We start from the raw sequence: 20,812 nt of genomic DNA, 5'->3' as shown, positions 1-20,812 counted from the left end.
CAATTCATTGTGTACACTTCGCTGTGTGTTCACAGACCTTTCAGTGCATTTATTGAAGTACCACTCATATGAAAGTTGTCTGCTCTTCATTACAAAGGATTGCTATCTCTTGCATCTCTGTTAAAGTGCATATAATTCGCATTCACACGGACACATGTATGCACACACTCAAACGCTGATTTGAGACACATTACCAAAGGGCAGCTGCATCTACAGTAGGGTAAAAGTTTAGAAAAAAAGGGGCATTTACTCCTCCAAGGCGAATGCACACGAGCCTCCATCAATTGGCGATCGCTCTAGACTGACATCACGAGCCGCACAAATTACGCGATTTAGAAGCACGTTCTTTTGAGCGGGATTATTTTAATAGCGGAGGCATTCGGCTGTCGCGCTTTGGTCACCTGGGCAGGGCCTCCCCTTTCTTATAAAGTTGCACCCGACTATAATGTTCTCTACATATTAATCTTAAAATAGAGATTGCGTTGGGCTAAAGAAAACTTTGGTATAAAAGAGCCTAAAGATTTGGGAGCACTTTGGCTTCATTCAACTCCAGTTTGTTCAGGCTAGAATACACTATTCATTATTGTGCAATGTGTAGCTTTGTTACAATGAGCATCGTTATGTTTCTTCATCGTATGATTTGCTAGGTGCAGGATTTTTGGTTTTCACACACTCTGTTTAAAATTGCCTAATCAAGGCACTTCTAATGTCTCCATAATGGATTCGGTAAAGCTTGAGAGGTGACACTCCACCTTTTTAGTCTTCAACAGCTTTTTGCCGGTGTGCGGACTTGTGTTGTTGGAGATGAAAATCTGACTCCAATGCTTTGCAGTGGGCAGTCTCGTGAACCTTTCAGTGGTCATTGTTGCACCAACTGTCTAAACTTGTACAGCAAGGAACACAAAACAGTAGAAGCACATATTGAAAGTTTTCTGGTTCCACCATCTTCGTGGTTGTGGTTCGTGGCATTTTTCACCAGCAATTCCCTCTTTGGAAGTCCATTCACTACTGATAATCCGGAAGCAAGTTCGTCTGTGCTTTCTGTCCATGCTAGTCATCCACTTCCGATGTCTGCAAAGGTCGGAAGGAAAAGTTAAACATTTTGAAGTTGAAAAGGTTAGTTTAGCAAACCATAGCACTACCAACACTGTTTCATATTTTACTTTGCTGCTGCTTTATGCTTGGTCAGAAAAAAAGTAAATTGGCATTGCAATAATTCTGAAATGATTGTGTTGATGGGCACCGCACACGTAAATAGCCCTGTGTTGGCGAACTCATAAGTTGAGACTTACTCATCTCACTCAAACCGAGAGTCATTTGCGAGTCTGACTCTAACTTTGCCACAGTGAGTCTATGCGTGTGCAAGTCTGAGTGACCTTGGGCAGGCGCTAGGAGGTTCAAGGCTAAGTGAGTTGCGTGCAGTGTTGCCGTTTCAGCAATTTTGTTACTAGATTTAGCGACTTTCTTCTTGCTTTAATGTCAACTTTTGCTGTTTCGTGACTGACAACATTCTTTAGGAACATTACTAAGGTGACGAGATGTCTCGATTGAAACTGGACATGTCCTGCAGCTTTACTGCCCTAGTCCTGCTGTCCCACGGTTTACATGTGGGGCGCTGTTTTGTCCCGCTTTGACTTTTCTGAATCCAGAATTGTCCAGAAATGGCTGCCCTATGCCTAATCGGCTATTCACTTTCTCAGTTGTCGTTGCACCACCTTCAAATAGATGTGAGGGGCACGTGGCAAAGCAGAGCACTGATGATGATGATGATTTATTGTCATTCCCTTTAAAATGGAGTGGTAGTTAATGGTCACCTAGCCTACCTTAGCTAATCACATACTCTATATATATTTATCAGTCTAAAATTTTTTTCAGTCTCGTTACTGTCTTATCTTTTCCTTAAGCCCTATCTTGCACCTTGTACAGTTGCTTATGCTTGCAATGGATCCAGTCCTATCAATTTATACCCTTATTTTTTCACCAATGCTCTAAATGTCTCTTGCTTAACTACCTCGACTGTTAAGGCTTCTATCCGCTTTAAATCTCGGCATTTCTTGATGTTGGAGATTTCGTACGGCTGTCGCTAGGTGAATTCCTTCACATTTCATTAGGATGTGCCAAGTTGGTCTACGGATTTTTGCTTCAGCATGCACATTCCTTATCCTATTGCGAATACTTCCTCCGGTATGTTCTTGTTCGTTGGCAATCAGCTCAGGCTTCAAATAGTAAGGCACTGCCCTTTGTGTTATGATACAAATTTTCCTTTCTAATCTCTTTCTTGCCAGTCTTGTAAATCGCCATGGACCTTTTTATTTTCATCCTTTGCATTCAATTAACTCTCTCTGTTTCTCACTTTCTTTTGGATGTCCTGTGGTTTTATATTGACTCGTGTACTTGTTTATCTTTTTTCGGGTGACCGCTTTTCACCCTCTAACAAATGTTATCGCTCACCGCGGGACGCACCCATATATATCGGAAGTTTCTCCAATGTCATCGATTGTTCTAGGTGTCCTCTGTTGTCACCGAAGCTTGCGTACTCTTGATTGCATGTGCGACGCGAATTGTGTACAACTTTCTGGAAGACATCCGGGCACCAGCGATTACTCTGGGACCTTCGATGACTCATGTATAAAGCCGACGCGCTTGACCAGCAGATCAGATTTCGATGATTGCCGACTGTGTTCGCAGCTATCGTTCTCCTTTAAGTGTAGCCTGTTTTTTGTAGGCACAGGTTCGCCCGATAAAAGTTTCGTCTTGTACAGTATTGCTACTTTCTTTGCCGTCACTACTACGTGACACTACTTACACATTTAGTTACCTTTTACCTAGTTGCCAACTACCTTAACGTCTTCCTCCATTCTGTATCTACGCTTTTGATTTACATACTTGTGCACCTAAGCCACCCATTTATTTTCATCCAAGTTCCTGCGTCCTTCAAAAATAATTTTCTCTGGACTTCTCTGACATCAAAAGAGGGCCCAACCCATGTCTCCCTTCGCTGCTTCATTTGTGGATTTATCGTGGGCCACCAAGGCCACTCAGCCTCGCGTTCTTTGGTTAAATCCAACCCTGACACGTCGTCTGACTTTAAGCACAGAATGACATTCTGGAATGTTAGCTCTGGCTTATTTATTGTAGCCCAAAAGTGCGCCATGTTTCATTATTGCTGCATTCTGCTTTCCCTTCATTGTTGTTTCTGCATGCCAAAAGTGAGGCAGTAGTACCTGTGATGCGATGTTACAATCGTTCGGAAAGGGAATCCTTTGTGTGATTGGTCATAACCGAAGAGCCCCAAGCGTTCATGCATTTAAGGACGGTACGCTGTAATCTTATAATGGTTTCAAAAGCGAACCGCTTGCATGTTCTCGCATGATTGATCAGAATCGCATTTGGTCAGCAAAGGCTCCAACCTGAAAATTTTCTACATCCAGCAATAATGAACTTCTCAATGGCTTAGCTAATGAAACGTAGCCCAGCCATAATGCATATAACACGTCGTCTTCATGTCGTCTTCCCGGTCTTACATTTATGGGGTGCTGTAAACACATGTAATAATAATAAATGCCTTGCATTCCTTCCACATGTAGGTGTACGGCTGTTTTTGTGGCATAGTTGATATGATGCTTTGATAACAACCTCATAGGACTTTTTGTCAAGTAAGTCTGAGGGTGCATGTCTTAGGAAGTTGATGCTTAGTGAAGTCGAGCAAGCCTTGAATCTGTGATTCCATGAGTTTACGTGCGCCCATGATTCCATCAGTTGCATGGAGCCCATGATTTCATTAGTTTGAGTGAGTTGGTCAATCTATCGACGCGAGTGAGCGATGTAGAGTGGGTATTATTTAATGCACTTGGCTGAAGCTCATTTTGGTTAATTTGAATTGTAATGACTTTGGTAGGACCCGTTTTTGGCGAGCGAGTATGAGTGGCCTAGCTAGGTCAGACTTTGTGTAGCGTGAGTGGGCTAGCTGATTCTGATTTTGGTGAGTTCATTCTGATCCATCATTAAGCGAATGGTATATATTTGTCTGTGTCAGTTCTGTTTGCTTTACAGACCAATGTAAATCAAAATGTTCTCTTTCAAGAAATATATTCCTTGGCTTTTATACCCCGTATATTGTAGTATCATTCATGTCTAATAAAAGGTGGACGAAGTAATATTTTTCTGCCTTGAGGATAGTTCAGCTTTAGGTGCGGTTTTTCACTGAATGCAAATGAGGTTAGAAAATCATGAATGCTCATATATAGTGGGATGACTACGCATTATTGGATTGCCGCCATCGTGTTAGGGACACTGGAAAATGAAGTTGGATAAATTTAATATATCATACTGTGTAATTGAATGATTGTTGACTTCTGTTAAAGAATAATTCCCATTTCCATATGCGTAGCAGCATCCACACTCTTTTATGCCTAGGAATATGTTTCTGCAGCTAAAAGCTTCAAGCACGCAGGCTGCATTTTTACGTGCGGCTTGCATGACCTTTCCGCGTTAAATTCTCCCTAATCCGCCTGTACTTAAACAGTTGTAGCCTCTTCTGTGAAAACAATGATCTATGCCAGGACATGTACGTACTGCGTATATACTGCGTACTACGTATGTACTACTGTGGCCTGAGACTACAGCAGTCTGAGACGTCTGTGCATGATGACTGCAATGACTGCCATCCACATCTTCAGCTAGGCCATACATTGCGATTGCTTTTGTTCTCGAACCTCGTCGTGTCAGATGACCATGCGCTGCACGTCGTCCCGGTTGATGTGCCTCGTCATGGTCCTCTTGTCTGAAGATGTCCCACAGCTGCTTCTCCCGCTTCCGGCACTTGGCAGAAATGTTACGATGCGATGACCCGGTCCTCCGGATGCGCTCCGATCAATGCGGATGTGCTCTGGGGGCAGGTACTCCTCCTGTTCGTTTGTTAAGAAACAGGGCGATAGTTGGAAGAAAATAGCACCCTCAACGGTGTTCACAAAAATGTAGTGTTGTCTCGTCTTGGCAGGATGAGCCATTGGAATAACAAGACGTCATGGCCTGCCAAAAGCTGCAGCTAAATGGTGAAACGTAATTTATTTGTCATGCTTGTGGTGCACATTGTTGCTTTATATAGTGACAGTGGGAGTTTTTACAGGGGATTTTCGTATTGTCTGATAACAGTTTCACATAAACAGAAACCGAGGCGAGTACATGGGGCAGATGGTTGCTTAATATTTAACAGGCCTGCAATACACGCACCATCGCTGGTGAAGTTCATGTTGCTGTGTCATTTTCTGCTGCCAGCTGCTGAGTCAATGATAGGTTGTTAGGTTTCTGCTGCGATGGATGTTGCGAAACCTCGTTATAACAAAATGGTTTATAACTAGCCAGTGAATAAAACGAAGTAACTGCAATTTCCCTTCATATTATTACGGGAACCCATGCATCTAAATCCTAGTTTCAACAAAGCAAAAGCTTTTAAATTGATATAATGAACCTTGTAGCTCAAAACGTAAACTTACTGAACAATTTGCGCCGATTAGGTCGACACGTGGCACCGCACAACGCTACTTGTAATTCATGTGAATCAGAATGTTTAAAACTCCCGCGATCTGGCGTCTACCTGGCAACACACCAAGCTTGCCTAACGTGTTCAGTAGGCAGTTACAGAAGCACTCTACCGCTGCCGGCTCGCGCCGCGCCCTGCCAACGTCGGTGGCTCCCCCACTCTGGTGCGCGCGTCCTGCTGCGCCTTGGCCGAAGGAGCGCGTGGCTTGCGGTATGCTAAGGCAGGTGTGGTGCATGGCAATGTGCTGCAGATTCCCAGGCAAGGGATGGTATTATATTGTCACGTGGTGGTGACGTTGAAGATGCGTTGAAGATGCGCCCGTTAAATATAAGTACACGTGTCAATATAACAATCAGTTTCTGCTCCATTCGTTTTTCCCACCTTCAGTAGCGCTTGCAAAACTCCGCCCCCGTTATCGCTTGGGCTCGGCAGGATCGACGAATGATAAAGAATGGTAAATGAAATGGGTCCTACAAATTACGTCTAGTGCTCAGGTTCTCAGCTGTGCACATCAGCGACTCTTCATCATGCCGACGGACACTGCTAGCCCTCAATTATGTGCGGCCCCCGTCACTGGACACCTGCACGAAGAGATTGCCTTTCAGTATCGTTTATAAGCATCCGCTTGCGTACGGTGATGAGCGCTGTACAAAATAGGAGGTTTGCTGCGCTCTGCCGACGCGCTCACGAAGCTTGAACACGCACAATGAAGGCGAAGATGGACTAACGCTGACACTTGCATTAGAGAAAATCGTATCGCTAACAAAGTGGCAGGAAACAATCATTCGCTGTGAATCGGCGGAGGGCAGTGGGCTTTTGCATAGGCTTTCCCAACAGTTACTAAAACTAAACCCTGCCTTTCCTGGAGGCCAATGTCGGCCATCAGAGTGGACAATCATTATAACGAATTAAGGGACAGAACGAATTGCGCCTCCACCTTAGATTTCGTTATACCGAGTTTTTACTGTATGTAAAGTAGGTAGGTTCAGTTCAAGAAACCAGAATAGTCAAAATCGATATGGCTATGTACACAGAAATGTCTTAATTCACCATTGCTAACGCTTGAAGCCTGCTTTAGGAGGTTATCGATAGGGAGTGAATCATATCGTTCTATCGCGCTGCGCTTTAGACAACTGTACTATGTCGTGATAGCCCGTTAAATCGTCGCACCAAGTCTGTCTTAACATAGGAGCTTGCAATAAGTCGAGGCGAGATTTTCCTGCAAAGTCTGTCAGGCTTAGGTATTTCTAAAAAAAAACATATTAAGTGCTTGGACATCATCTCATAGAAAGAACAAATGCAGCAATGCAAAGTATTAGCCTTTAGTAACGATTCGCAGCATTCCAGCTTATACCACAGAAATGGGCACTGTTCGGACGACAGTATTTGCTTGAAGAGAAAACCAAAACCTTCCTAAAGTGCATAAGTCCCCGTTTGTATAGTCGCTATTCGTAGTTACTTAACCACTGATCTCATGATATCCACTGAAGCCCGACAAAGCCTAGCAGAAGCTCTATTCACAGGTTGAATGGCCTGGTTAATATAGAAAAGGGTTGTACTCATCACATTACGCGCCGACACGGTACCGTGTAGTATTAACGTACGAGAAGAAGCAATAGCTCCATTGTGCTAGTACATCTTACCTCAACCTCAAGAGCTTCCATATCGTCGATGGGAACATCGACTTTTGTGTCCATGCTCTCCTGTATCTCAACAGCTCCTCCCGTGTCGGAAAGGAATTGCCTCGCTCGGAAAACACCTCCATTGTCTGAGGAAAAAAACAACGAGGCTTCATGCAAAACATATTTAATGTATGCATTGGCGGCATTCAAAAATCCCTACACTGCAATAAGTTTTTTTTTATTCAATAACTACTGCAGCCACGTGAGAGCTTCCAAGAGGAGGAGGCAATATTTTCTTAGCATGTGGTAGCTACAGTTAGTGCAGCTTAGTCAAAGAAATGATTTCGTGCACGAAATAGCTTCTGGAGAACGTTTCGGATTGTACTTTTCTTTGACGCATGAGTGCGATTAATTCGTGTTGATACTTGATTCTGCGAAAGGTTCTTTTTTTTTGCACTATGCAGAGTTCCAAGAAATCGCCTATGGCAGTTTGAACTGGATTATTTGAAGAGATGGACATTGCGAAATAAAAATGCCTAATCGACTGGTTAACAGTTCCATTAGGTGTTTTACTAATTACATTAAGACATCCGGCGATCTACGAATTGTAGCCCGGGAGTTTGTGAGTGATATTGACTTTATGTGCTCTTAAACGGGCTAGTTCGTTGCGAGATTTTTTATTCATCTTACTAGCGCGATATAAACGGGACATACAGGGTTTATGGCGTCTGCCTCGCTTCTTTCTGCCCCAATTTCTATCGCACTGGTAACATATGAACCAAGAAGGTGGCAGGTAAAACGTAAAACTATTCCAATCTGTTTTTATTCCAAATTGACCATCTGTTACCATAATGAGTTTAGACTGTCTACAGACGGTCTATAGACTTTCTTATAGACGACCTTGCCTTTCTATAGATTTTGTCTTTTGTTGATACAAAGTCTATAGACTGTCTATCGATGAAAGTCGATAAGGTTTCTATTTCTTTTTGTCTACTCACATTCTATAGGCCATGTATAGAAAAAAGTCGACAAGATGTTTGTTTATTTTTGTCTATGTCCCCTCTATGGACTACCTACAGACGAAAGTCGATACACTCTCAAGTTTTGTTCATACCTTGCTTATAGAATGTCTATAGGCGAGACTTGAAAGTTTTTATTGCTTTTTGCCTACTCTCATTCTATAGATGGTCTATAGAAAAGTCGATAAGGTGTTAAATATTTCTGTCTATTCCCAGTCTATGCATTTCTTCACAGACACACACAGACACACACACACACAAATATATATATATATATATATATATATATATATATATATATATATATATATATATATATATATATATATATATATATATATATATATATATATATGTATGCGCTACTGGCCGCTCGAGGCACATTACGTGTATTCGTGGGCTTCTTTCATGCTCGGAAAAACACTTATGGAGCACGAGTTGAGCAACAGAAAGCTGTGTCGGGAGGTTATCATGTTGCTCTACAATGTTCTCATTGACACTTTTAATCTAATTGTGATAATTGAGAAGTTGATTAATTGAGACTAATGATCTAATCAGGGGGAATGAAAAAAAATAATCCGAATATTTCCAAGCGATGGCAAACAACATTATCTTGGTTCTCTCCAGCGACGTAGCATTTGCATATTTTAAGGTCTGGCTCAAATTAAGTGTAACACCACGTATGCTTTGCAATTAGAATTATTCTCCATGGTTTCCTATATCCCCGCCGATGAAGGCCATATGGTTGGACGTCACCAAAGGTCACGTTAGCTTGAGCGAATACCGTATACCGTATACCAACTGTAGTAAGGCGTGAGATGAAGTAGAGAACAGCCGATTCTGTAAAAGTCGTATTGCTTCCGCTTTACATGACGTCTATAGATTGACTGTAGACAAAAGTCGTTAATTTCGGCGCAGCCCGTGTACGCTGCAACCAAGGGTATACGGAGCTACATTAGATATAAGCCGCTGAAGTTGTGTACTGTTGAGACTACTGTAGAGCCTATTTGGTGACTTTAGTATACACATAGTGGATACCTTCGCATTTGTTGACCACATGGTATGATCTACGTAGTCGCTCTCGGCAATCCCAAGACAGTCTTTACAGTTATCATAGAAAGACTTTTGCGTCAGTAGAATAAAGAAAACAAAACGCCGATGTTAATCATGGTAATATATGTTATGAACGCCTAGATTAGGTACAAGCGGATTCGAAACAGGCAACAAGCTATCAGGTCAGAGCCTCGTAATGTTCGTAGCTGACAACGCAGACTTTGTCAGTGTGCGATGAACCGATGTCGCGCATGTGGTGTGTGTTCGTGTGTCGTCCGATTCTCAGATACTTTTCACGTTGTTTCATATCTCGGCTGCATCGCTAACACAGGGTAGTTTTTCGTTGGCTAATATCCTGCACTATAAACTCAACAAAGTTTCTCATTTACTTAAGATATGCTCCAAATCCTCTGAGCCCACCCAGTCCTTCTCAGGTAATATGCCTGCGCGGCCACGCATATGAGTACGTCTTTGCTGTACTGATTGCTCTGACCTGTCATCGGAACAGAAAATTTGCACTAACATGTGTGCAGGTATCCCATTTGGCGGTATGCTGGAAGATATGCTAGAAATTCACTGTGTCACTCATCGTAATTGGCGATAATGTAAGTGCCTGACCGACCCTGTAAATGCTTTTACAAACAGCGCATTCGTCCAAGTGTGCGTTCCAGTTCCATACGATAGCCCACAGCGTTTGGAATACAACGTGCAAGCGCATTTCCTTCATCCATGAAAAAAAAAACGAAAAATGGAAAAGAAAAGCTAGCCTTGCCGCGCGCATGGCGCGAAGAGAGAAAGAGACAAAATAAATGAAAAAGAAAAAGGCACTTGAACTTCTTGGAGCGCTCACACCCTCGGAGCCCTGAGCGCCTGCGCATGCGCAATGGCAGCAACGGCGGTGCGCCATCTATCCGCGTTAATTTGAATTTTCAACAAGTGGGCCAGGCCAAAACCGCCTGGCGAGGCACGTGAACGTTTGTTGCAGTGGTGTGAGGGTCTGCCTGAACCTTGGTGTCTTTGTATGCGTATCTTCTTTGTGGCATCACACGTCAACTACACTGAACGGTAAGTTTTAGCAAATATGTTTTCCGGCAATAGGTCCCGATTAGGTGAGCGCATTTCGTAGCGCGAACCGGCTGCGTGTAGCGTAGGTGACTCGGGCGTAGTGTCGGTTTGTCCATGGTAGAGCGTATAAGCGTGACAGAACGAGGACGTAGAAAAAAACAGATACACAGAGACCGCGCTTCACTTTAAACTATAGGTTTTATTTTAGCACACATCGATAAATATTTACCGTACGAGCCGAAACAAACGTGACAGCAAAAAAGAACATTCAGTGGTGCATTTCGATGAACCGTACACGTGTGCAAGGCATGGCGAAAAGATCTACTCCAATGGTTACAAAGATAAGCTGAAGAATCGTACGTATGGTTTGTCGTTTGTGGGATTTCATAACGCGCTCTTGTTCTCGCTTCTTCTATATGGAATGTTTTAGGCAAGCGATTGCTCACGCTTACTGATTTTAGCGCCATAGTTGTTCATCATCATCATCATCATTATCAGCCTGGTTACGCCCACTGCAGGGCAAAGGCCTCTCCCATACTTCCCTAACTACCCCGGTCATGTACTAATTGTGCCCATGTCGTCCCTGCAAACTTCTTAATCTCATCCGCCCACCTAACTTTCTGCCGCCCCCTGCTACGCATCCCTTCCCTTGTGATCCAGTGCTTAACCCTTAATGACCATCGGCTATCTTCCCTCCTCATTACATGTCCTGCCCATGCCCCATTTCTTTTTCTTGATTTCAACTAAGATGTCATTAACTGGCGCTTGTTCCCTCATCCAATCTGCTCTTTTCTTATCCCTTAACGTTACACCTATCATTCTTCTTTCCATAGCTCGTTGCGTGGTCCTCAAATTAAGTAGAACCCTTATCGTAAGCCTCCAGGTTTCTGCCGCGTACGTTAGTACTAGTAAGACACAGCTGTTATACACTTTTATTTTGAGGGATAATGGCAACCTGCTGAACATTATCTGAGAATGCCTGCCAAATGCACCCCAGCCCATTCTTATTCTTCTTATTATTTCTGTCTCATGATCCGTATCCGCGGTCACGACCTGCCCTAAGTAGATATATGCCCTTACCACTTCCAGTGGCTCGCTACCTATCGTAAATTGCTGTTCTATTCCGAGACTGTTAAACATAATTTTAGTTTTCTGCAGATTAATTTTTAGACCCACTCTTTTGCTTTGCCTCTCCAGGTCAGTGATCATGCATTGCAATTGGTCCCCTGAGTTACTAAGCAAGGCAATATAATCAGCGGATCGCAAGTTACTAAGGTATTCTTCATTAACTCTTATCCCCAATTCTTCCCAATCCAGGTCTCTGAATACCTCCTATAAACACGCTGTGAATAGCATTGGAGAGATTGTATCTCCCTGCCTGACGCCTTTCTTTATTGGGATTTTGTTGCTTTCTTTGTGGAGGACTAGGTGGCTGTGGAGCCGCTATAGATATCTTTCAGTATTTTTACATACGGCTCGTCTACACACTGATTCCGCAATGCCTCCATGACTTCTGAGGTTTTGACTGAATCAAACGCTTTCTCGTAATCAATGAAAGCTATATATAAGGGTTGGTTATATTCCGCAAATTTCTCTATCACCTGATTGATAGTGTGAATATGGTCTATTGTAGAGTAGCCTCTTCGGAATCCTGCCTGGTCCTTTGCTTGACAGATGTCTAAGGTGTTCCTGATTCTATTTGTGGTTACCTTAGTAAATAGTTTGTAGGCAACGGACAGTCAGCGGATCGTTCTGTAATTTTTCAAGTCTTTGGCGTCCCCTTTCTTATGGATTAGGATTATGTTAGCGTTCTTCCAAGATTCCGGTACGCTCGAGGTCATGAGGCATTGCGTAATTAGGGTGGCCAGTTTTTCTAGAACAATCTGCCCATGATCCTTCAACAAATCTGCTGTTACCAGATCCTCGCCAGCTGCCTTCCCCCTTCGCATAGCTCCCAAGGCTTTCTTTACTTCTTCCGGCGTTACTTGTGGGATTTCAGGTTCCTCTAGACTATTCTCTATTCCGTTATCGTCGTGGGTGCCACTGGTACTCTATAAATCTCCATAGAACTCCTCAGCCACTTGAACTATCTCATCCATATCAGTAATGATATTGCCGGCTTTGTCTCTTAACGCATACATCTGATTCTTGCCAATTCCTAGTTTCTTCTTCACTGCTTTTAGGCTTACTCCTTTCCTGAGAGCATGTTCAATTCTATCCATAATATACTTCCTTATGTCAGCTCTCGTACGCTTGTTGAATAACTTCGAAAGTCCTGCCAGTTCTATTCTAGCTGAAGGGTTAGACGCTTTCATACATTCGCATTTCTTGATCAGATCTTTCGTCTCCTGCGATAGCTTACTGGTATCCTGCCTACCTGAGTTACCACGGACTTCTATTGCACACTCCTTAATGATGCCCACAAGATTGTCGCTCATTGCTTCAACACTAAGGTCCTCTTCCTGAGTTAAAGCCGAATACCTGTTCTGTAGCTTGATCCTTAATTCCTCTATTTTCCCTCTTACCGCTAACTCATTGATCGGCTTCTTATATACCAGATTCTTCCATTCCCTCCTCAGGTCTAGGCTAATTCGAGTTCTTAACATCCTATGGTCACTGCAGCGCACCTTGCCTTGCCATAGTTGATGTGCGTGAAAAAAAAAAAGGTGTTTTACCTTGATACTGAGCAGCCACTTAGCGGATTGTGTGTGTTGTGCAGCTTGTGTCGTAGATCTCATTTCGTGGCGCTCGATCGGGCTGCCATGAACGCTGCGCCGCATGTGTAGTGAAATTCTCGTGACACACTTTACGTACATACCTCGAAATTGTGTTAGCGTGAGGAATTTTCAAACAGAGGCGTGTTTGCGGGAAATGCATCAGCAGTGCGTGCGCGGCCTATTTCGTATACGGTAAAAGTAGCAGTATGTGAAAGGCTCCTGGCAACCTATATAAATAATTTTGGGAAGTTACCGCAAGCAAAACACGAGACTTGAAGTAAGGGACAACACGAAATGGTTAGATTCATGGATATATTCATTCATATATTTAGATTCACCCAATCTAAATACATGGAACCGCAAAAACTTTCGGAGCGCGAAACCTGCGATAAGCTCAATCACTCGCAGCTTCGCAACGTAGCCGAAAGAAGTAGAGAATAATAAACGAGTCGCTCGGGGAAGCACCTTTACACGTTTCAAACTGAAGGCATTGGGTACGACAATAGTTGGAAGATTTGTTTTTTTCTTGGCTCTCTTTTATGAACAGTTTAGCAGCAAGAGTTATTTTTCGGGCTACTTGAAAAGCGTTAAGCGCCTTTCGATGCTACGGCGTTATGCAGTTTACTTGCTGTTAATCACTAGGCAGCTGCTGGCGCAGATTCGCATTGTGCCAATCGTGCATGATATGAAGCCCTTCTCGTGCATAATGAGTGTTCCGGTTTTCATTACTGTTGCATTTCGTGCCGCCGTCTGGGACAGACTGTATACTACATGCGCTGAACAAAAGAAAAAAAAAGAGCCAGATTACTCGCTTTGTGATCTTTTGTTAGTAGATAATGCACAGATTATTCAAGTTTAGTGGACATTGCACTTGTTCTAGCCATATCAACATACCTAAGAGATTGTAACATGCTTTAGCTGAGAAGTAACCTTATCAGTACAGCCCATTCATGTGCATTCTACTGAAAGTGTGGCAGATGTATTTATCTCGGAGTATGAGGAAAGAGACTTTGCAGACTGTTCTAAGCGGAAATAAATTGCAATTCTTAACGTGATTGTTCAAAACTGCAGTCACTATTTTGAGCATGTTCGTTCGGCACGGGAATATTGCATTAACGCCTGAAAAATGTTCACAGTCCAGCCGGGTATCTTTGTTTGCGCAATTGTTATTATAGAAATCGTTTGGGATTCTCGCATTTCTTTATTATTTTGATAACTACACTATGTGTCATATCAACCTTTCTTGAAACTAAATGTACCGTTGCTGGCACAAGAGACCATTACGGTTGTCTTACTGCTCATCATACTGTAACATAATCAAACATTATGATGGTACTGATTCTTATTGGGATGTAGTCTTCAGTCAGAGATAAACCAAGTTAAATAGAGATATAAAGGATGAGAGCAAATTATATATAAAGCTAGTAATGAACCTTAAAAATACCTAATTTAATAGTTTTCCCTCACATTGTTGCATTTGCTTTACGTGTGTGTCTTTCTGTGCCCTTGCCTGCCGTGTTGTGCTCGTGTTGCCATGAATTACAAACTTGCCCAACCCCTTGTCAGTATTATTATACAAGGGATTTAAATCAGTTGAATCTAATAGTGCATGTCAAGTGACTGACGTGTTATTCGTTATATAAAAAAAATATGCGCTGGCAGTGCTTGGAAACCACTAAAGCACAGTATTTCTTTTATTGCACTTAAGCTGCAAGTGTCATAGATAACCAGGGAATTTTAATTAAAAAAAAGATAGGGGAATTTGAAAATGTCAACATAGGTTTGCTGTATTGTTATACGCCATACAAGGTTTCCAGAGAATCTCTCTATTAAACACATTTTAAAATGGTTCACCTAAAAAAAATGGAGACAAATTGATCCCACTTATTGAAAATAGAAAATGAAAGTGAACCATACTGACATGGCATTTTTTACTCCATTTTCTTTGCGGTAACTAAAAGTCCTGAACCTCGAAACCCCAGAAATGTTACTTATGTTTCAGAACACTTTAAATAATTTACTGTGATAGCATTCATTCGAACTATAGTTTCAGTTTTGTTTCCCAAGACGTGCATCTGTGTCGTGCCATGACACAGAAAATGCTCGCGTGGTATTTCGGGTGCTCATGTGGTGTACCTAACTTGCAAGCGTGTTAGCATGCCCAAGAGGCCTCATTATCGGTAAGAAACTAAGAAGCGACCATATCAGTACAATAAATCCACCTGCCTTATGTTGAAGTTATGGCCAATTATGCATTCACTTAAAAGTATGAGGAAGACATTTAAATATCTATTAGGGAAAATAAATTAAAATATTTGGCATGATACTGGTAAGAATACTCCAGTCACTCCTCTGAGCACATCACTCTGCGCGGGGATATTTAGTTTCCAGCCAAAAAAAATATGCACCGACAGTCCAATGGAGTAACCATGTTTCAGCAATTGATACAGGTGTCATTTGGGATAATTACAATATTGTTTCACATATGAACTTGTCTTAAAAGCAACATACTGTTCCTGCAGCACCAGCAGCAGTTGGGACTGTTGAATTGTTCATCCTGCCATAAAATGAAACATTGCATAATACTACTAATTTGTATTCACAAACAGCTATTAGTCATAAATAAATAGCATTCAGTATTGACTTAAGTGGTTTGAGTAAATATATTATGCTGCTTAATGAACATAGAAAGAATACACAATTGTTTGTTTTTTTGCCTCACATTGTTGAATCTGCATATTTGCAGCCTACACTTGCAGCATCTTTGAAACATATTACACGAAGAGCAAGGCTGGTCTGGCGACCTTGCTTGCCAAGGGAAAGTAGTCTGTGAATCTGTAAATAGTCAATTTCGATCACAGCATAAGACCTTCATTTTAAGAAAATAATACATCGCGCAATAAAAAGAATTAATTCAATACGGCTGCACTTGTTTTCTTTTCTGCACTGCATGATTCCGCACTAGTGGAATTGTTTCAATTTTTTTTATGCAACGTATGCGACTGGAGCTTGTTCAGGAGCATTATTAAGCTGTTGACATTAATGCGTACGTACATATGATAAGTCACACGTGAACATACAATATATACAAGCAAAATTTTTTTGCCGCCATATGTAACTAAAGATGTAAACTAACTTGTAGATAGAAGATAGCCAGCAGATTTCGTTCACGCGGATGTATTGCATGCACCTGTAATATTTCCTAAATGCGCACTTGCAGTGCTGATGCAGTTACCCGCCGTGGTTGCTCAGTGGCTATGGTGTTAGGCTGCTGAGCACAAGGTCGCGGGATTGAATCGCGGCCGTGGCGGCCGCATTTCGATGGAGGCGAAATGCGAAAGCACCCGTGTACTTAGATTTAGGTGCACGTTAAATAACCCCTGTTTAAGTGGGAGCTATGCAAAGGAGGAAGGCAGCTGGAGAAGATCAGGTAACAGCAGATTTGTTGAAGGATGGTGGGCAGATTGTTCTAGAAAAACTGGCCACCCTGTATACGCAATGCCTCATGACCTCGAGCGTACCGGAATCTTGGAAGAACGCTAACGTAATCCTTATCCATAAGAAAGGGGACGCCAAGGACTTGAAAAATTATAGACCGATCAGCTACTGTCCGTTGCCTACAAAATATTTACTAAGGTAATCGCAAATAGAAACAGGAACACCTTAGACTTCTGCCAAGCAAAGGACCAGGCAGGATTCCGTAAAGGCTACTCAATCCCATAGACTTCAGTCTACAAAATTAGAACTATATAGTTTTACTTTTTAGGCTGAAGTCTATAAAACGTCTATAGACTATCTATAGACATTTATGCATAGACATCTGTACACTGAAGTCTATAGAATGTCTATGCATAAATGTCTATAGAACTGTATAAACCTATAAACTATTGTCTATATGCATTCTGCAGACATTTGTCTACAAACGTGAATTCTCATTATTGCATAGACCATCCATAGACCCTGACTTTTTATAGACTAGTCTATAAAAAGTGTAAGGCGTTAAGCTTATGACTGTCTACGAACTAGTGTAAAGAAATGTCTATTTACAGTCTGTAGACTTCACAGACAAGTGTCTATAGACTGTCTATAGGCTTTCTATAAAGAAATTTGAGGGATTAGTCCTCCTTGACAGGCAGAATGGTTCGGGTGCAGCCCGTATGGGCGGGCTTCACACTCATGTGGGCAGAGTCCGAGCTGTTTTGACCTATTACAGAGGGCTAATGACCGATTCGGAATAAGAACAGATTGGAATAGTTTTACGTTATGGGGGGCCCCATATCGACTTAGAACGAATTCTGAGAATGGCACAGGTTTCTAGATATGCGCCGTCAAACTTGCCGTAAGAATGCACTGTTGTCGAACTCACTTTCTAAAGAAAACACAGTTTCATGCATTTAACCACCAAAGTTACTGGAACGGCAATGTACTTCGTTGTACACTTTGGAAATGAATATTAATCGCAGGCTGTCATCTTGATAATTTGTTCGAAGTGGATGCGCTTCCGAACTCACCATAAAAAGTAAATATCTGCGTGTGCTATAATGGAATTAGTTTAAAACTTAATTAGTGCCTTTTTAATTGATTACGCATATTAATTTATCCTGCAAATAATGACCGTCTCTTCGTGTACTATAGTTTAAAGATTAGAATGGTGCCATCCGCCGCAGGTAGTATATAAAGATTGATCATAGTCTAAGAAAAAAAATTGCCTGGTATTTTACTATCTACTGCACCCTTCCCATTCCTGAGGTTTTTCCAAGGTAAGCTGACGCCCATTTTAATAAAGACGCGATAATATAGAAGTGTCCGACGACTAGGATACTCCCTAATGCGAAATTTGAGCGCAGCTCGATACGTGTTTTCATTTCTCGATATATTGAGGCAAATAATTTGAGACCGAAATAACCGCACTGACCGGCAGTGGGCCAGGGCCAAGCGCCTTCGCAGAGGCAGGGCAGTATGGTATTGCTGGCATGATCAGCGGCACTGAAGCCAGCTGTGGAAGAAGACGAACGCGCGGGAAGTGGCACGAGTGCGTTCGCGCAGTGACGTCAAAGCACACCGACTCTCTACTAAGGAACGGACGCGTAAGAGCTGCGCTCTAAAATCAGCTGGGCAGAAACCTACTAGCACAGTTATGTGGTTTGTGCGCTTTGGCGGACATAATTTTCCAGAGAAATTAGAATCATCAAACGCATAATTAATACAAAGTTAACTTTCTTTTGCGATTACGAATATGGTATATGTTTATATTTGAAACGTCAAGACAATCGTGTTTGAAGACAATTTCTCTTTGATTCTCTTGGAGCGATTCTGCTTTCAGATATTTGTTAATAAATATGTCCTTCAGTCAGATAATTTCGCATTCCAGGGCGTGGATCTCGACAAAACGCCAAGCCTTACGATCAGGCTGCAGCAGGCGCAAGGATATGAGAAAACATCCATTGTTTGTTTTAGCCAGCCGAGAGCATGAGCGCAGCTGTTGTGAGCTTCGTCCAGCTCTTTTCCAAGCTATTGCGTAATGACAAGGTTAGATTTCAACCCCATTTGAAAGCGAACTTTCTCTTAGTCTAAAGCATGCAAATTTCAAAGGAAAACGTACCCTCATCGAAATCGATCTCCCTGTAGGCCTCTGCGTTCTTTCCTCGGGAAGATTTGGCATAGAAGACGTCATCCTCTTCGAGGATCGGGTACGTGTCCGGCTTCCATTGATTTTTAGTAGCGGACGAGTACCTCAGAGGCGCGGCAGTGTAAAGCGTCTGATTCATTGGACCACCTTCTGGTGCGCGGTAATCGTAGCTTGCTGCAGGTTTTTCCTGTATGAGGTAAGCGTACGTTCTTATTGGAGAATGAGGCGGCGAGTTTGCGTAGTACAGTGAACTCAGCTTTTCTTCACTGCGTTTGGAAGAACTTCCTGTGTCCTGTGCCCGGCTCGGGTCTTTGACGTCTTTTTGCCTCTGCGGTGCATCGGTGCTGTCCTTGGACCTTTCAGAAGCAGGCGAGTATCCGCTGTCTTTGTTAGACTTTAGGGACTCTACAGATGATGACCGCGACAAAACCTTGTTATTGCTGTCCTCCTCAGCAGGTCGCTTACTTTTGGTACCTGAAGCTTTCTTTTCCGTACCGTTTCTGGAAGTTTTCGAGTGGGTTAAGCTTTTGCCATCATCGTTTGTTTTTCTTGACGAATGTGAAATGCTGCCAGAAGAGTTCTTTAAGGCCGATTTCTCGGCTACTGTGCCTTGCGTTCGATCTTGCGATGGCGTCCGACTTGTCTTCGAAGATCGTTTTTCGGAGCTTCTACTTTTGGCTGCATCGTCCAATGAATATTGCTTAGAAACGCCGATGGGGCGACCGTTGGCCTCAGCTGGACTTTGGCCCAGGGAAGCGATGCTGTGAACTGAGGACCGCCGCTCTCTCCGGCTGACACCATCATTCAAAGAGTCTCGGCGCGTTACAGATGACGTGCTGCTTACAGACGCGCGACTTTCACTCACACGAATGCTCCGCTGCGCCAGCGGACTGTAATCTGGCGGGGCGTGCTGCTCGTTTCCGAGCGCAGAGCCCGATGCGTTGATCGATCCGGATGACTTTCGTCGAGCTGCCGGGCGTGGCCTCTCAATGCTTGTATTACCTTGTACACTGCTGAACTGGTCTTCAGTTGATGCTGTGGGTGGTTGTCGGGTACCTGACGTCTCAGTGGCCGCACTCTGTTCCACAGAAGATTCTTCACACTTGTCTATTGCGTAGGCTGCCGGTGTTTCTTTGTTTGCGGTGCTGTCTGCGGCACTCAACTGTTGCTTTGGCGTGTCATTAAATTCAAATTTGGCGCTATGGCGGGACTCACTTCTTTTTTCCGATTCCTTGGACACTTCGGTTTCGGCCCTTAGTAACTGCTGTTCGTGCTCGTAAAAGCTGTTCAACGACGCCAAGCTGATGTTATCGCTTTCCTCCGGCTTGCTTGTCCTGTCCGGACTCGTTTTTAACTTGTGGTTGCTGTTACCAGACAGTCTATGTAGATGCTGCTCTAAATCTTTCAAACGTTTTGCATCTTGCAAGGGCGTAGCGTACGCTATTTCGGATGGGTCGTCGTCATCAGTTTCTTTGATCGCAGGAGATGCCGTGTCGGCTACAACACTCGCTGACACATCTTCTCTAGGTGGCTGCGCAGAGCTCTCGGGACCTGCTTGCTGTGGCGGTGACATATTGGGTTCTGGAGAGCGAGCACGGCTATTCAAAATTTCGTTATTGTCACTTTCTTCGTTGGCAGCTTCGGCCGGTGGCTCATTTTGGGTTGTGGGCGGGTCCGCGCTCTCGCTTAAGGAGTCTTGATGAGGTGCGCCCTGATTATTGTCTTCCACCCGCACTTCTTCAAGGCTGCCCGTTTGAACTGCGCTGTCTTCGAGCTCCTGGTTATTGTAAAGGGACATGGTAGTGGCCGTTTCCTTGTCTTCGGTGGTTGATGTGGATGCTTCCTTCATAGCAATCGCTGCTTCTTGGCTCTGGCCTCTTGGATCAATGGCTGAATTTTCATTTTCGTCCTCCGCCTCAGCAATAGCACTTTGGGATGCATTTCCCGAGGTATCTTGAGCTAGTGTTTCGTATGTTCGCCTGGAATCGAAGAGAAAGAGAAGGTTAAAGTATAGGACTAAGCAAGGGCACCGGATAAAAAAGAAAAAAAAACGCCTTTTCATATTATAATTAGATTAGAAACATTGAATGTGCCTCCTTTTCTAGTTCTTCAAAAAATGGTAGACCATGCAAGGTCACATTTCTCGCTGGTGCATGGACAAATTT

The 20,812-nt window shown here is 43.1% G+C and overlaps 1 protein-coding gene across 1 annotated transcript in view; it reads right to left on the bottom strand.

Moving 5' to 3' along the window:
- Positions 1 to 47: 47 nt before the first annotated feature.
- LOC142579325 (uncharacterized) overlaps positions 48 to 20,812 on the bottom strand; it is a 40,432-nt gene continuing 19,667 nt past the window's right edge. The window contains exons 6-9 of the mRNA XM_075689394.1: positions 18,621 to 20,626; positions 7,186 to 7,310; positions 4,716 to 4,907; positions 48 to 1,071 (exon numbers count right to left, since the gene is read on the bottom strand). Coding sequence (XP_075545509.1) covers positions 4,725 to 4,907; positions 7,186 to 7,310; positions 18,621 to 20,626 — 2,314 coding nt within the window. The 3' untranslated portion in view covers positions 48 to 1,071; positions 4,716 to 4,724. The remainder of the gene's footprint in view (positions 1,072 to 4,715; positions 4,908 to 7,185; positions 7,311 to 18,620; positions 20,627 to 20,812) is intronic.

This window comes from Dermacentor variabilis, chromosome 4 (assembly GCF_050947875.1).
Source record: "Dermacentor variabilis isolate Ectoservices chromosome 4, ASM5094787v1, whole genome shotgun sequence".
Lineage (NCBI taxonomy): Eukaryota > Metazoa > Arthropoda > Arachnida > Ixodida > Ixodidae > Dermacentor > Dermacentor variabilis.
This window is presented reverse-complemented; position numbering and strand designations above follow the sequence as displayed.